This window comes from Oryx dammah, unplaced genomic scaffold (assembly GCF_014754425.2).
Source record: "Oryx dammah isolate SB20612 unplaced genomic scaffold, SCBI_Odam_1.1 HiC_scaffold_17, whole genome shotgun sequence".
NCBI classification, from domain to species: domain Eukaryota; kingdom Metazoa; phylum Chordata; class Mammalia; order Artiodactyla; family Bovidae; genus Oryx; species Oryx dammah.
Genome location: NW_024070201.1, coordinates 45,477,604 through 45,494,306, shown reverse-complemented (window position 1 = coordinate 45,494,306; position 16,703 = coordinate 45,477,604). Strand labels below are relative to the sequence as shown.

Genomic DNA, 16,703 nt, shown 5'->3' with positions numbered 1-16,703 from the left:
TCTTTCATTAGCCGTGTTTTACAACGGAAAGAACTGAGGGCCCTCGGCTCCCCAGACAGTAACCCTGTTCACTCAGGTAGAAAGGGCTGGAAACAGGGTTTGAGTTCTGCTTGTAGGTCTTGGCTCCAGTCACTTGGAGCCTCAGAACGTTTCATGTTGAAGTATCCCAGTGACCCATAAGCTGGGGGTCCTGTATGTGGACCACCCCTCAATAATCAAACTTGTCAGATAACTGCACCTTTCGAGGTAGAGGACAATGCTGAATTCTGGAGCATTCCTTGGCCAAGGGATCGAGGGCAATGGTACCTGGACCCTCACTAACTGAAAATGCTGTTAGGGAGCTTTCTTGCAACACACAAGGTTCAGGTTTGGGCTCAACATCTGGGTGCAGCAGGGACCCTGGGAAGTGCCTTGCCTTGACTTTTCACCTGCCTCAGTCCTGGCACAGGTGCTCTGGTGTGAATGAGCCTCAGGGTTCATGATTGCTCTGTAATTTGGGGCCAGGGCTAGGAGACTACCCAATATGAGGTGAGTTGGGTCTGTAGAACACTATTTTAAGCCTCACAGACTTCTTTCCTCAACCCTAAATGTCCCTCATGCCATCAAATTTCTGCTGATAAGGCTTCAACAGCTTTCTGTACAAAGGGCAAGTCTTTAAGCAGCCTGAAAACACTCAGCATGATCTGCTAGCTTGCCTCTGTAGTCATCCTCTAGCCATTCCCCCTTCATTTCTGCCAAGCTAATTCCTCCCAATTCCTACTCAGGGCCTTCACATACACTGACGTCTTTGCCTAAGATGCTCTTCCCCTTACTCTTTACCTGGTCATTTAGTTACCCTCAGTTCTCAGCTTTCAAGTTGACATCCCCACCTCCATCCATCTAGGCTCCATCCAGCATCCATCCTCTGTGCTCCCATAGCTCCCTGCACTTCTGTATCCTTGTATTTATCACCGTATTGTAGTTGCCTGGTTACTTGCCTCTATCCCCCACTAGGCCGTAAGCACTGTGGGCAGGGACCGTGTTTTATTCCCTGATGTCTCCCCAGCGTCTAGCAGCAGCAAATAAAAGCATTCAGTACAGTAAATATTTGCTGTATGAATGAACAGATGATGGAGGTTGGTAGGCCCAACCCCCTCTGGGCCCTGTGTTTTAAGATACATTGCTATCCTGGCACGAGCCTAAAGGGCAAATAAAGCTTTGGCTCCTTCTGGGGCTGGGGGAGGGGACTAGGCTCTCCAGAAACCTGTGACTTCAGCTATCTGGCCCCAGCTCTCCTGAAATGGCAGGATTTTGATGTATGATTAGACTGAGCATTTATCCACCCAGACCACCCTTCTAGAATCCCCCACAAATTGACCTCACTGGGCCTGCTTTTATGAAAGGTTTATTCCTAGTGCTAGGTCCCAATCTTCCAGGGCTCTAAGCACAATTAAACTGGGTGGGCAGGTGAGGGGAGACCCATTCAGATGCACGGCCAAAAATGGGGCTCCCCATATCCCCACCCTTTTGGTCCCAGTCCCCTTCTCTGCAATGGGCACGCATTGAGGAGGGACAAAGGGTACTGGAGGCAACATCATTGGCCCAGGGGAGCCCAAGAAGAGCTGCCATTGGCTGACAGGGCCTTTTGAGGCTCTGCCATTGGTCAGGGGGCACACCCCAGAAACTGGGGATAGGCCTGAGGAGTGATGCCATTGGCCAGGGAGTGGTTTTGTCATAGCCTTTGGCTGTGGAGTGAAAGGAAAAGATCTGGGAATGAAGCCCAGTGGCCAGGAAGATAAAGGACAGGGCTGCAGCTGCTGGGCCTGCAGGCCCCTTGTCAGGCCCCAGCCAGGGAAAGGGAACCCAAGCCAGAGTGCAGGTGGCAAGGAACGTCCCATGTCCAAATCTCCCCCACCCTGGGACTACCCCTCCCGATGTCCTTCTTGATAGCCAGGTTGGGCTGGAGTGGCTCACTGCTCCTCTAGCCAGGAGGGCTTCTCAGCTCCTGGAGGCCGCAGCTTGATGTTGAACTGCTGCAGGGTCTGCTCCAGTTGTTTCTGGTTCCCAGCAAAGTAGGCGGACACGGCATTGTGGAAGAGCAGCAGCTGCTTGTGCATCACCTTGATCTGGGGGTCCAGCAGGGTCAGCTGAGACTGGACTCAGACACCCTTCCTGAGGGGCTATGATCCTGAACCCAGATCAGGGGCACATGGACTCTGCTCTGATGGTGCTTTTGGAGTGGGGGCTGAACTCCACCAGGAGAGTCAAGGGATAAAAGCCTTGTAATAGAAGAAACCTAACTTGACTGGCTGGGCCAGGGGTTCTGGCACCTAAGCTCAAGGGGTGGTTTTTTCCCAGTTGTGTTCTTGGGATCAGCAGCCAAATCCTCTAATAGAAAAGGGCCAGGGATCAGAGGGAGGGTGATAGGGAAAGGTCCAGGGATTGAGTGGCCTAGGGGATGTTCCCAGTCCTTAGCCAGGATGCATTTCCCCATTCAGTGATGGGGAGTTTGAGGGGAAGGTCAGTGGTACAGATGGAAAGGTGGGCTGGGTCAAAGGGGTGGGGTTAGCACCTTGTTTTCTTCCAGGAACTTGAGCTTGATGGCCACATCTCCCCGCAGCTTCTCATATTTGTCCCGATGGGCCTGGAAAGTGGCCTGGGCACTCTCGAGTCGACCACGCGTCCCTGCATCCCGGGGGCCTAGGCTCAGCTCCTCTAAGTCTGTCCGGTAGGCATCATATTCCAGCCTGGGGAGGGGGTGATATGGGCTGGTCTCCACCCCTTTGCCCTCCACACATACTCTCCTACTTTTCTCAATTCTTTTGCCCCTAAAGCTCAAACTTTCACCCATGCCAGCCAACTCCCAAAACCCTAGGCCCTGCCAGTGCCCACACCTGGCAGCCTCATACTGTTTGACAGTCATGAGAGTGTCTTCCATGGTCTTGGTTACCAATGTGTTGATGCTAGAGACAAAGAAGTTCACAGCCCCTAGCAATGTCTCTCCGTTCTTGCACAGCAGCTTCTGCGTCTCTGCATTGTAGCCGAATTCCTCCTGGCAGAAGGAAGGGACAGGCCTTGAGTAATAGTCACCACCTGACTGGAGCTAAAGGGCCCTTCCTCCCCCTCCTCTCCCAGGAGGAAACAGCCAGTGACTCCGGAACAACTCAGGACTGTCTCCAGCAAGGCTCTCTTAGCCAGAAAGTTAGTGGGGCCACCCTGGGGCTGGAATGTGGGAGTCCGGGGTCTGTTCACAGGACTGGAATAGGGACAGCTAGTGCAGCAGGCAAGGGAGGGGCTCTGATTAGGCTGAGCACAGAAGGCATTCTCGTCAATGCAGAGAAGGGTTACTCGTGAGGCACCTAGTGTGCCGCCTCCCCCACCACCTCCCACTTCTGGGCCTCTGTACAAACCCTTAGGCTGCCTCCACAGGTGAGTGCTGCTGGGGGCGGGGCTGGGCCCACCCTGGAGGGGTTCTCCCTCTGGGCTGCAGGAGGGAGGGAGGGAGGGAGGCTGAGGGGTGACTGCCTGGGAGGGCCCGGGCCCAGTCCCCCCACCCTCTTTGGCCTGGCTGAGGCACCTGGAGCTCTGGGGACTTCTGGCTGAGGTCAGCAAAGGCGTCCCCCAGTGCATGCTGGGTCTGCAGCAGGCTGTAGAGGTGGGCTGTCAGTGCCCGGCCCAGCTGCAGGACACTCTCATACTTGCGCTTCGTCTCACGCAGCAGCTCAATCTGCAGCTCCAGCTCCAGGTCCACAGTCCGGGAGCCTCGGCCAAATCGCTCTGATAACAGCTGCTTTGTGCACTAATGGGAAGTGGGGGAGCAGGTCAGAGACCCTAGTACCCTGCCCCCGCAAAAGGCACCTACCCCAGCATCCTCAGTCATAGCTGGGGTATTAGGATCTGGAAGATGGGAAAAGGTACCAAGGCCAGTTTGGGGGAAGGGAGAGGTGCTTGAATCCCACCTTATATGTATTGATGCCCCATTTCTTGACGATGTCGAACTTCTCTCCAGCGATGCCCCGAGCCACCTCATCTCCAGGGCCAGCAGGAGTAGCATTGTGAGATGGATGGCGGCCAGACCCTAAAGGACCAAGTTCTCTGACACCAGTCTCTCTCAGATACAATCAGACGCCTCTGTGGTTCCCCCCAGCACTTCCCTCCCAGCACATGAAAATGACTTCCCTGAAGGAGCAGAAGCTAGAGACAATTAGATTCTCTTACTCACTAGGAGAAACTTATACATCATGCCCTGAGACCCAAATCCCAATACACAGTGGCCTCTTCTTAAACTGAGGGTTGGAAAAGGGGGGAAGAGGGAGTGGCATGTGTACAGGGGTAGAGGAAACAGCAGGAAGTAGGCCCAGTATGGGGTGATCATGGATGGTGAGTCCAGCAAACAGAAAACCCGGCTGACAATTCCCATGTTGATTCTAGTCATTGTGAGATTCACAACTGTTTGTTCTTCTAAACGTTAAGAGTCAAATTAAAACTCTGAGAAGCCTCACAAAGTTCCAAATCAGTTTCAGGCTCTAGAGCAAGTTAGGGGGAAGGAGAGCTGTGAAACAGAGTTCTTTGCTTGTCTTAGGCAGTGACAGCAGGGAAAGGTACAAGTGGGGCTAAACTGAAAGTGGGAGCAGAAGGACAACTCTGGGAGCTGGCTTTGGGCTGAGATTCCATAAGGCTCATACTAGCAGAGGTTCCAAGGATCTCCAAACAAAATGCAAGCCTTCTTTGACATAGACTATGCTTCCATAGTCTAGTGCTTCCCTGGTGGCTCAGACGGTAAAGAGTCTGCCTGCAGTGTGGGAGACCTGGGTTCAATCCCTGGGTCAGGAAGATCCCCTGGAGAAGGAAATGGCAACCCACTCCAGTATTCAAGCTTGGAAAATCCCATGGACAGAGGAGCCTGGCAGGCTACAATCCATGGGGTCTCAAAGAGTCAGACACGACTGAGCGACTTCACTTTGAACTTTGAACTTTTGATGCTCCCTGGAACCATCCGTCTCCCCATCTCCGCTCAAGCACCCTGTCCTGTTCTGATCATTCATACCTGTGGGGATGAGTCCATCACCAGAGCCCCCATAGCCACCAGAAACAATGCTGGTTTCATTGAGGTTGGGTCCTGACACCATCACCTGCTGGAGGTCCTATAGGCCAGAGAAGAGGAGGCTTCAGGAACATAGGGGCAGCTGAAGTATTTTGGGGGTGAAAACAAGCTTGGATTGAAGCATCATAGAGAGAGCACACAAGGGAAGTCTGCACAGAATCAGAACAAAAATTTGTAAAAAGATTGAAGGGAGTTAGGTAAGTTAGGGGAAGGCTACTGGAACAGAGGTGAGAGTTGAGGGTTTATGAGTTGGGATTCCTCAATTGAAACAATATGAAGAATCAAACAGAAGCACCTGCTCCAGCCCATCATCCTCAGGAAGCTGCCCAGCTTCACCGTTCCCATGGATGGGGATCTCCATTGTGGCTGCCTTCCCTAGGATCCCGTCCGTCATGGCGAGCGAAGGGACTGGAGTCAAGGTCTTCACCCCAGCGCCCTGCAAAGCCCAACACAGACAGCTCTGGAAACTGGCCAGTACTCCAAAGAGGAAAGTCTCCCCTACCATTTCAGAGGTTGTCCCAGGGTTTCAGAGTTCTGGGGTTTGGCCACCACTCTTCCCTGAACTGTGTATTTCTCCTGTCCAAGGTGCATATTTGTACACGGCAAACCCAGGCCTCAGGTGTGCCTGACCTGAGGTCATGTCCCCATGAACCCCTCACCCTACCATAACTCCGCTGATTATTCACGTACTCAATCACTCCACAGACATTTAATGAGTGCCTACTATGTGTCACACACTATCTCAGACAATGGAGATACAGCAGCGAACAAGAGAGATAAAGTCTGTGTTCTCAAGAAGCTCATCCCCATGCAGGTGTTTCTCCCCATCAGATTAACCCCTTTCCCCGAGCTCCGGTGTCTACTCCCATTCAGGTATGTTCACCACTGTTTGGCTATTCACACTCCTTTCGTGTTTCTTCCCCTTTCCAGCAGGTGGTCTCCCCCTCCTCCATCCCATGCACCTCCTCTTCCTCGGGCCCTGCCCCCCCGGCCTTAGTTATATCAGTTGGTCTAAGTTCTCGACCTCTGGGAAAAACCTCTTTTTTCCCAGGACATAGGTAGGTGATCCCTTCCAAAGTCAGTTTAGTTTCCCCAGGTGTGTGAGTCTCCGCCCTCCCCCCATGCACCTGGGCATCAGGTGTGTCCTCATCCTTCCCCAGGGCTCAGAGGCATCTTGCCTTCTGGTCAGGTTCGTGCATTCAACTTGCCCTCGCCCATGCATGTCCCTCTCACCTCGGGCCGGGCCGCTCTTCCCCTCAGGGCGCCAGGCCCGGGCCGCGCGGGGACCTCCGGCTCCAGTTCCCGTCGCGATCCTAGCAGCAGGTCAGGGACTCGGCGGAAGTGACGTCCCCACCCGGGCAGAAGAAGCCGGCCACGTCGCAGATTATGAGGGCGGAAGTGATGTTGACATCTGGGGCGGGGCGATCCTGGAGCCAACCCCTCTGTCCCTGGGGAGCTACGAGACGTCACTTCCGGGGCGTTACCGAGAAGCTGAAAAGGAAATGACCTAGAGCTCACGCTGGTGGCGTGATGGAGCAGCAACAGCAGCAACAGCAGCAGCAGCAGCAGCAGCAATTGAGAAACGTGAGTGGGAGCTAAGTCGCTTTAGGGCCATGCGTTCAACTAGCATCCTTGTCTGCATAGCGGGAACCCCAAATAGCCAAGCATCTGAGGCCTGGGAACGTCGGGCCGTGGGGCGCGATCCTGGGAAAGCTCGGGCGGCGCGGCCTTAAATTAAGATGTGGCCCCTCTTCGCTGAGTTCCTTGTCCCCCTTCCTCTCAGCTGCGGGACTTCCTTTTGGTCTACAATCGGATGACGGAACTCTGCTTCCAGCGCTGCGTGCCCAGCCTGCACCACCGAGCTCTGGATGCTGAGGAGGTTAGGTGGGGAACTGAGTAGGGGAATTACCCTCGATCCTCAGAGTTAACAGTAGACTGCTTCTCTCTTACGCCACTTCCCCTACCTCTGGCCCCGGCCTTTCTATGACCCTCGCCCCTAGGCTGGAGTTGCGGCAGGAACTGACAGGACTCCTTTGACTTCTGCTTCCATCCTGTCTTCCTTCCAGGAGGCATGTCTGCACAGCTGTGCCGGGAAGCTGATCCATTCTAATCACCGCCTCATGGCCACTTACGTGCAGCTCATGCCTGCCCTGGTACAGCGCCGCATGGCAGACTACGAGGCTGCCTCAGCTGTGCCACATGGTGCTGCTGAACAACTGGAAACCTCACCCTCCGGCAGCTCGCCATCCGCAAACCTCGGGAAAGGAGGCGCTGGATGAACCCTCAAATTAAAGGAGCCAGTGGACCTACGGCTGGGTGCAGCCTGTGTATAGCAAGTGAGGAGTTGTTCGAGAGCTGGGTACTGTTGCTCCTTTTCCTGGAGCTAATAAACCCACTTTTCCTCTGTTTGGTTTATATTCTGGACAAGGAAGTTTTGCCCACATTGTTGGCACCATCTTTATTATTCTGTCAGTTAGTGCTTCAGCCCTGGAACCATAGAAATTGCCTTCTGTATGTAGAAGGAAAGCCTATAACCAGGCATCCGGTTAAAGCAAGGTCTGAGGGTAAAATTTTAAGATTGGTAATAGCAACAAGTTAGTTGCCCCAATGAAAGAAAATGGGAACTCTATCTAGCTGTCCTTAAATATGTCTGACTGAATGGCTCACTTGGAGATATCTTGGAAAACAGATTAAGAATCCACAGGGCTTTTAGGCATTACCTCCTGGGAAGTCAGAAGCGTCAGACAGAGGTGAAACCTTGTAAGAATTCAGGGGTGTTCTGGAACATCAACGACTTCCTCAAGATGTTACTCACTTAATATTTTCTGTCTTCTTAGGATGAGCAGTTAAATCTTTAAATAAAGAAAATCTGTGTTCTTGTCTTCAGGAGCAGTCAGAAAGGGGAAAACTTGTAGAACCGTATTCTGCAATACACTCAGACTTGAGGGATAAAAACCTAAGGGAGAAGTAGGTGGTGATGGTTATGAAAAGAAAAGGGAAGAAAGTCAAATCTTCAGGACTTCTTAAATGTTACCTTATGTCTCACTTCTTGCCTATAATCTCCTAACTCTATCTCTTCCTCTACCCCTAGGTGTTGCCACTGTGCCTGTTCTGTGATTTCTAATTCCAGCCCCTCTGTTCTCTCCTTATTATTGCCCTCCGTGGAATTTACTTCTGTATTCAACAATCTGAATGGCCTATCACTCCATCACTGAGTTTTGTGGCCATTCTTGTGTCCTTTTTTTTGTCATTCTAGCTGTTTTAACTTTTCTTCTGTTTCTCCGTATCAAGTGACCATGTTTTATTTTTTAAATGCAAGTAGTTCCTAGACACTGGCTCCCACGGTAACCTTTTTTTTTTTTTTAAGTACAACCACCCACAAATCAGATATTTTCACCCCTGTACATATCAGGATGTTAAAAATGCAGATCTGACTTTATTTATTTATTTATTTATTTTTCAGATCCGACTTTAAAATCCATGTTTTCTTTACTCCACCAGGCTGCCTTTCAAAATATCTTTTGAGTACCCATTTTGTATAGGTTCTGATGTAGGTATTACCCTCACTCAACAGGTGAGGAAGCAAGAATTCAGTATGTACCAGAAGTCCACCTTATACACAGTTACCTGTGGAGAAAAGTAGCTCTCTTTATCAGAACAAATCTCGTACAGGTTTATTAAGAACCTTTCTTAACAAGTCGTTGACCAGGAACTTTCCTATCGAGTGGCCTCATGTTTGCCCAGTAAAGTCTCTTGGAAAGTATAAATGCAGATGAAACCGCTTGTGAATTTCCCAGGTCCCAAAGACGGGAACAGGGACCTGGAATACTGTGGTGATGGTCGAAAGATTCTTCCACATCAACATTTATGTATATCCTTGCAATAAACTTCTGATGTGAATTATCTGTGTTCCCATGTCACATAATTGAGTAATTGCTGGAGAAGGGTTAACAACACAGATCTGACTCTTAACGCCTATGTTCTTTTTTTGCCCTTCGCTGGGTTCTTAGTTCCCTAACCAGGCAGTGAACCCCTGACCATAACTACTAGACAACCAAGGAATTACGAAGTCTATATTCTTCGAACTTCTGAAGTTTGTATTTGTTTCCTCATCTGCAGTCATCCTTGGCCTAGGCATGGAAAAATAAGTGTTTTTCAGTCTGATCCACCAATTAGTTCCTTAACTTTTCAATCTCTTCTGTGTATAAATATGTTCAGTACTTATGAAAAGAACCTTATTCCTACTATCCATCTTCTATTGTCACTGAAGTCTCCCTCAGGTCTTAGCATAAAAAGTGTTAGCCACTGGCATAATGAGAGCAATATGACATTTCAAGCACAATGATAAACATTGATCAAGCTTTATCATTTTTTCACAAACATACTTGAGACAGGGTTATTCTTGCCATTGTGGCTTTAGAACTTAACTGCCTGCTCACTTGTCAAGTCTGATTCCTTTGGGCCTATTCAACTGTACCACCCTCTATTAGAACTTATCCTTAATAACTGCCACTCTCCTACTTTCCTCTAGTTAGACCTCTGTCTTCCTATCCATCCCTTGATACTTTTAAATGTTACACAGACAGTCCATTCGATGTTTCTGTCTCAGTTCCTTGGCCCAATCTCCAGTGATTTCTGCTCTGTCTTAGCCCTTAGTTATATGCTGGCCATTGTCACCACCCTAAACGGTTCCATCTCAAAATGCTATTGCGTCTTATTCACTGACTAGTCCTTCCACTTTGTTTAATGAACTATTCCTTTACCATTTTTTTTTTTCCATTCTAGTCATTCTTTTTGAATAGGCTGAATTTCCTTTCATCTCTTTGTTGGACTTTGATAAAAATGAAACATTTGTGCCTGCCTTTGGACATCCAAAAACTGACCAAGAGGGACTTGTGTGGTGGTCTGGTGGCTAGGACTTGATGTTCCCGATTCAGGGAGCCCGAGTTCAATCCTTGGTTGGAGAGCTAGATCCCACATGCCACAACTGAGAGTTTGCGTGCCTCAACTGAAAAATCCCACATAGTGCAGTGAAGATCAAGATTCTGCGTGCTGCAACTGGGACTCAGCTCAGCCAAATGAAAAGCTATGGGAAGGGGCCACCCCTCCCCACCCCCTGCCCATAAACACCAACCCCAGCTGTGCTACCTACCACCTATAGGGGATTCTGTCTTCATACTAAAGAGCAGACACAGAGACTGCAGAGATAATGTTCATGTCAAAAGAATGAGTCTTAAAAAAAAAAAACTGCCCAAGGAAATCACTATAGAGCAAATTTTTATCACTATGAATCCATGTGTGCTGCATGTACTTAGTCACTCAGTTGCATCCAACCCTTTGTGACCTCATGGATGGTGGCCCGCCAGACTCCTCTGTTCATGGGGATTCTCCAGGCAAGAATACTGGTGTGGGTTGCCATACCCTCCTCCAGGGCATCTTCGCAACCCAGGGATTGAACCCAGGTCTCCCACATTGCAGGCAGATTCTTTGCTGTCTGAGCCACCAGGGAAGCCCATGGCTAACTTCAAATGGAGCCTCTGCCCCTGTAATCCCACTAGATTTTTCTAGTCATCTCTCCTGTTCCCTGCAGTGACTATTTCAAACCAATATTCCTAAGCCTCTTATCCCCACCACTCTGTTCCCTTTCTGCAAGTAACCTTATATATTTACTTCACAGGCAAAAATGGAAGCTATCAATTAGGAGCTCTGATAACAACTCGCAACTCATAACTTGGTCACCCATCTCCATCTGCACCATTCTCTTCCTTCCCTGCCATCTAAACAGGACAGGCATCCCTCTCAAAGGCCAGTGCCAATGCCTGGGCCCTGAATCCTAGTCCTTCCTTCTTTGGAGACCTCTGACTTCTCCCCACTTTAAATTCTTATCATAAGCGTCTAACTATGCTGAAGGCTTCCGTTAAACAGACCCCTCTATCTCCTAGGTACTATGTACTTTTTTCCACTTTCCAGCTGAACTTCTCAAACAGTTGGATATTAATACTTAGGTCCTCTCCATTCCCACTCTATTTTGACTTCTGTAACCTTTGATGAGGAGAAGAAAATGGCAACCCACTCCGGTATTCTTGCCTGGGAAACCCCATAGACAGGAGCCTGGTGGCCTATAATCCATGGGGTTGCAAAGAGTAGGACACGACAGCACAGCACAGCAACCTTTGTTGAAACAGTTGGTGAGCTCACCCGAGCTCACCGAGTGACGTTCATATCCCTGAATCCAGTGGCTATTTCCCCAGCTTACTTCATTTCTCAGTGGCATCTGGTACTATTGACTAGTTCCTCATCAACACTCCACTGGTGTCTGTGATTCCACTCATGGTTTTACTACTACCTCAGGCCACAGCTTCTTAGCCTCCTTGGTAGGATTACCTGCCTCTAACCATTAAATCTAAAAGTTTCTCTAGGTCCTGTTCTTTCTCATTCTAGTTTTTCTGGGATTGTTTCATCCTCATGCTGAGCCCTAGTTACTGATGACTCAGATCTCTCCTCATTGAGCTACTTGATTGATGTCTCCACTTAGGTGTTTCAAAAACGTCCCAATTCAACATGTTTTCTGATAAATTTTTCCTCCTAGGCCTAGTACTCAACCAGTTACAGAAACTAGAAACTTCACTCAACTGCCAAAATCCTATCCGATTAAATTTCTAAAAATCCCTTGACTCTGTCTGCTTCTCTTCATCATCACAATCTCACCAGTATTATTGCAATTCCTGCTTCTCATACTCACTTTTGCAGCCCTCCAATCTATTCTCCACACACTAGCTAGAAGACACAAACTGATGCTTAAGACCTTGCAATAGCTCCCCATTTTTAGACTAAACACACATTCTGTACGTGACCTACAAGGCCCTGCATGATCCAGCCCCTGCCTATCTCAGCTTAATCTTGTCAGTAACTGTCAAACACTGGTCAGTTAATACTGTTCACTGAATTGAATTGAAATGAACCACACACCTCACTCTCTGTGTGTCCTAACCACTCTGGCCTTTCATTCCTCTAACCTGTTATACCTGATTCCTCTGTACCTGTTGTTTCCTGACTTGCAGTGCTTTCCCCCTTTACCCACCTCATTTCTACTCATTCTTGAGTACTTAGTTCAAATACTTTCCTCAAATAACTCATCCCAGACTCCAGCTCCCATAAATGCTTCTGCTTTTGGCTTGTAGTGCTTGTACACTTGGTAATTATAAACCCCATGAGGTCAGAGTCCTTGTCTGTATTGCTCACCATTGTATCCTTATCACCATGCCTGGCACATAAAAGTGCTTGATAAATATTTGTTGAATGAGTATCTTTCAGTCTCTTCCTAGCTCAATCAACTATTTATATAAGAGAAAGGCTTTTAATCAAAAGGGACAGCAATGAATCTGCATTTGACATTTCGCCAATGATTTTGAAGTTTTTTTCATTCAAAATTTCACTTTCTGAATCTTCCTTCCTTAATGAGATAAGTCAACACCCAAAAACCTCTGTCTGCAGCAAATTATTCATAGCTTATTATGTGGGAGGCTGGGAAATGTTATCTTCAATCTTCCTAGTCATTTACCCGGTTAAAAGTGGGAGGTTCCGGGGCTTCCCTGGTGGCTCAGTGATGAAGAATCTGCCTGCCAATGCAGGGGATACGAGTTTGACCCCTGGTCTGGGGATATGCCACATGCCACAGGATAACTAAGCCTGCATGTCACAACTACTGAAGCCTGGGCACGTGGAGCCCATGCTCCACAACAAGAGAAATCACTGCAATGAGAGGCCTGTGTACTGCAACTAGAGAGTAGCTCCGGCCCACCGCAACTACAGAAGACCTGAGTGCAGCAACAAAGACCCAGTGCAGCCATAAAAATACATAAATAAAAAAAGTTTGTTTTTTTTTTTTAACTTTGAGGTTCTGTTACTAAGAAAGAAAAGAATGGCTACTGGGAGGTACTGCCAATCCACTTTCCATACTAACCAAGAGTGATTCTTGTAAAATAGAAATTTAACCATGGTACTCATCTACTTACACCTTCCATGACCTTCAGACTCCTCCTCACAACTGAAGCTTACTCTGATGGGCTCTGGCCTCATCTTCAGCCAGCTTTTGACTCTCTTATCCTTGGTTATAAAATAATCAATTTACTTGTAGGTTCAGACACATCCTGCTAACTCTGGACTCTGTTTTTCTGGGTATGCCCCACATTCTTCCATATACTTATAATAATTCACAAATACTTGAGTGACTGCTTTTACCAACATTGTTAAGCCCTGAAGATACAGAGGTGAATGAGAAAGATGCAGTCATTTTCTTGGAACTTAATGTGGGTATGGTGAAGGTCAATATAGAACAAGTAATCACAACTGTGATGTATGTCATGAAGAAGAAATATGCATTGCAGTGAGAACAGACAGCAGGACTAACTTAGCTGTGTGTGGGGTGAAGAACTTCCCTGGGAAAGTGATTCTGAAGCTGAGACTTGAAAGATAAGTTAGAACTAACCAGACAATAGACAGGGGCAAGTGCTGCCCTGTTTTCCACCTTTCCTGTTTAGATGCCACCTTTTACTAATTACCCTATTTAAAATTGCAACCCATCCTCTCCTCATATGGCCTTTACTGAACCTTTTTATGTCTCATTCACCATTATGTCCACAGCACTTGGTAGAGTGCCATAAACAAGGACAAAAATACATAGTTTGCACAACTCGGTTATATCACATGCTTATTATCTACCAGGCTCTGCTGCTGCTGCTGCTAAGTCACTTCAGTCGTGTCCGACTCTGTGCGACCCCATAGATGCCAGCCCACCAGGCTCCCCCGTCCCTGGGATTCTCCAGGCAAGAACACTGGAGTGGGTTGCCATTTCCTTCTCCAATGCATGAAAGTGAAAAGTGAAAGTGAAGTCGCTCAGTCGTGTCTGACTCTTAGTGACCCCATGGACTGCAAGCATTTTATGTAACAACTCATTTAATTCTCACAACACTGTAAAGTAAGTACTATTATTATCTTTGTTTACACATAGAAAAATGAAACTGCAGAAAAATATCTCACAACTAGTCATTGGTGGAGTCAAGTTTTCAGTCCAGCTTGACTTTCAGAGTCTGACCTCTTTCTCACTAATGAAGATTGCTGTACATTTATGCATTTGTTCTACAAATATTTTCTGGTCACCTACTCATGGTGCCTAGCGCTAGAGAGAGCAGAGAGCAGTCAGAATCTGTCACCATGGAGCTTAGACTTCTAGTCAGGGGAAACAGACAATAAGCAACTAAGTATGTACTGATATGAGATGGTAATAAGTACTATGGAGAAAATTAGTGCACAGTAAGAAGGACAAGGATGATGGGGATACTGTTGCTATTTTATGCTAGGTTGTCAGAGAAGAATTCACTAATGAGGTCTCTTGAAGCCAAAACTTGAAATGAGGGAGCAGGCCTTGGGGACATCTGGAAGAAGAGTATTCACTGTGCTATAGCCTCTAGTTGTCCCCAGCATCCATTGTCCCCTTCTTCTTTTATTAATTGAACCCCTGACTTTAACCCAGATAGATGGTTGCTGAAAATAAAGATCAAATTCTGTAGCTTTCCTTGCAGTTAGAAGTGTCTGTGTGATGAATGACATGTGCAATGGTAGATTGTGCTCTTAAGGGTAAGGGCATGCCTTCTCCTACTCTTTCCCGCATCTCACTACTTGGGATGGGGCTCAACACACATGCTGGTGAACTCTCCTGGATTTTGAAGACAAGGACCACTTCCTTGAAGAAGGCAGAACAACTCAAAGGCTGCCATTTAAGCCCTGGAGTACTTATACTTGGACAGTTCTATGAGAGAAAAAATAAACTTCTATCCTGTTCAAGCCCTTGTATTTGGTGGGGGGGGCGGTCTTTTTATTATTACAGCATACGTGTAGTAGACAGAATGTTAACATGGTGCCCAAGATTTCCCACCCCACCGTGTACACACCATGTATAAGCCCCGGGACTGAATATGACAGATTTTGCTTCTCTGATTAGGTATATGACATACTTGACTGTAAGAAAAGGAGATTATCTGGATAGGCCAGGCCTAACCACATTTTAAAAGCAGGGAGTTTTCAGGACTTCTCTGGTGGTTCAGTGACTAAGACCACGCTCCCAATGCAAGGGGCCCAGGTTTGATCCCTGGTCAGGGAACCAGACCCCACATGCTACAACAAAGACCTGGCACAGCCAGATAAATAAATAAATATTTAAAAGGCAGGCAGAAGAGAATGTCAGAGAGATTTGAAACATGAGAGGGGTTTGAGGCACTGTGCCTGATTTGAAGATGAAGATACCATATGGCAAGAAAGACCAGTGGCCTCTTGGATGGAGCAGAGAGTGGCCCCTGATGCCCACGAGGAATCAGGGACCCCATCCCATAACCACAAGAAACTGAAAAGTGCCAACAACAAGAATGAGCTTGAGGACTTCTGGCCATCCAAAGGTTAAGACTCTGCACTTCCACACACACACGCATGAAAAAACAGAATGCTTGGAGGAGGATTTTCCCCCAGAGCCTCCAGACAGAAACTCAGTCCAACCAACAGCTAGATTTCAGACTTATGATATCTTGAGCAGAGAACCCAGTCAAGCCATGATGAGGGCACTGACATTCAGAACTGTGAGGTATTAAATAGGTGTTTTCAAGCTGCTTAGTTTGTGGCACAGAAAACTTGTCTGTCTCTTAAACGATCGGTAGGCAGAGATGCACTGTACTAAGGCTCTGGGGTGGGAGCATGTTGGGTGTGATTCTGTGAATGGGGAGAGAAGGACAGAGTCCACAGTGGTAGTAGCCAGCTGAGCAGTAGCAACTTGTAGGCCTTGTAGGACTTCCCGAGGGGACAAGATGATACAACATTAGTGAGTTTGAGCAGAGTAGTGATACGATCTGCCTGTATTTGAAAAAGGCCACGAGCTGGTCTAAAAAGAGCAGATTGTATGGGCAAGAGTAGAAGCCAAGAGATCAGTTAGAAGGTGATAGAATAATCCAGGTGAGAGGTGATAGTGGCCTAGACCAAGGTTTAGCTCTTTGGTGATGTTCAGTCGCTCAGCTGTGTCTGACTCTTTGGGACTCCACAGACTGCAGCACACCAGGCTTCCCTTTCCTTCACCATCTTAGTGACTTAGTGGGTTTAGCTCTTATTGGTGAGAAATACTTGGATTTCGGATATATTTTGAAATTACAGCTTCACAGAATTTTTGCTGAATGATTAGACATGCAATATGTGCAGGGGTGGGGGTGGGGAACTATCAAGGAGACATTTCATGCAAAGATGGGCACAATACAGGACAGAAATAGTATGGACCTAACAGAAGCAGAAGATATTAAGATATTAAGAAGAGGTGGCAAGAATACACAGAAGAACTATACACCAAAGATCTTCATGACCCAGATAACCACAATGGTGTGATCACTCACCTAGACCCACAAATCCTGGAATTCAAAGTCAAGTGAGCCTTAGGAAGCATCACTACAAACAAAGCTAGTGGAGGTGATGGAATCCAGCTGAGCTATTTCAAGTCTTAAAAGGTGATGCTATTAAAGTGCTGCACTCAATATGCCAGCAAATTTGGAAAACTCAGCAGTGGCCACAGGACTGGAAAAGGTCAGTT

At 47.7% G+C, this 16,703-nt stretch overlaps 3 protein-coding genes across 4 annotated transcripts in view; 2 read left to right on the top strand and 1 right to left on the bottom strand.

Moving 5' to 3' along the window:
* Positions 1-1,367: 1,367 nt before the first annotated feature.
* Positions 1,368-6,428, bottom strand: ARFIP2 (ADP ribosylation factor interacting protein 2). 2 transcript variants are annotated; one of them, XM_040258513.1, is made up of 8 exons: positions 6,317-6,428; positions 5,379-5,519; positions 5,027-5,123; positions 3,939-4,057; positions 3,557-3,778; positions 2,874-3,031; positions 2,552-2,726; positions 1,368-2,105 (listed from the first exon to the last, which is right to left on the bottom strand). In XM_040258513.1, exons 2-8 carry the CDS (start codon positions 5,475-5,477, stop codon positions 1,950-1,952), a joined length of 1,026 nt encoding a protein of 341 aa, XP_040114447.1. In that variant the 5' UTR covers positions 5,478-5,519; positions 6,317-6,428; the 3' UTR covers positions 1,368-1,949. The 2 variants fall into 2 exon arrangements, with proteins under 2 accessions (XP_040114447.1, XP_040114448.1); XM_040258514.1 differs by lacking the exon at positions 6,317-6,428 and adding an exon at positions 6,211-6,266.
* A 118-nt stretch (positions 6,429-6,546) lies between these two features.
* On the top strand, positions 6,547-8,986 carry TIMM10B (translocase of inner mitochondrial membrane 10B). Its single transcript, XM_040258515.1, has 3 exons — positions 6,547-6,667; positions 6,867-6,962; positions 7,150-8,986. The coding sequence occupies exons 1-3, from the start codon at positions 6,614-6,616 to the stop codon at positions 7,360-7,362; spliced, it is 363 nt and encodes a 120-aa protein (XP_040114449.1). The 5' UTR covers positions 6,547-6,613; the 3' UTR covers positions 7,363-8,986.
* A 6,430-nt stretch (positions 8,987-15,416) lies between these two features.
* DNHD1 (dynein heavy chain domain 1) overlaps positions 15,417-16,703 on the top strand; it is a 69,757-nt gene continuing 68,470 nt past the window's right edge. The window contains 1 exon segment of the mRNA XM_040257638.1: positions 15,417-15,534. Within this exon segment, the coding sequence (XP_040113572.1) occupies positions 15,417-15,534 (118 nt within the window).

Excerpts from the sequence above, each read along its gene's own strand:
- TIMM10B (XM_040258515.1), top strand. The coding sequence starts at position 6,614 with ATGGAGCAGCAACAGCAGCAACAGCAGCAGCAGCAGCAGCAGCAATTG. Across the intron at positions 6,668-6,866 it reads AGCAGCAGCAATTGAGAAAC|CTGCGGGACTTCCTTTTGGT; the intron begins GTGAGTGGGAGC and ends CCTTCCTCTCAG. Across the intron at positions 6,963-7,149 it reads GAGCTCTGGATGCTGAGGAG|GAGGCATGTCTGCACAGCTG; the intron begins GTTAGGTGGGGA and ends TCTTCCTTCCAG.
- ARFIP2 (XM_040258513.1), bottom strand. The coding sequence starts at position 5,477 with ATGACGGACGGGATCCTAGGGAAGGCAGCCACAATGGAGATCCCCATC. Across the intron at positions 5,124-5,378 it reads AGGATGATGGGCTGGAGCAG|GACCTCCAGCAGGTGATGGT; the intron begins GTGCTTCTGTTT and ends TCTGGCCTATAG. Across the intron at positions 3,032-3,556 it reads AGAAGTCCCCAGAGCTCCAG|GAGGAATTCGGCTACAATGC; the intron begins GTGCCTCAGCCA and ends TCCTTCTGCCAG.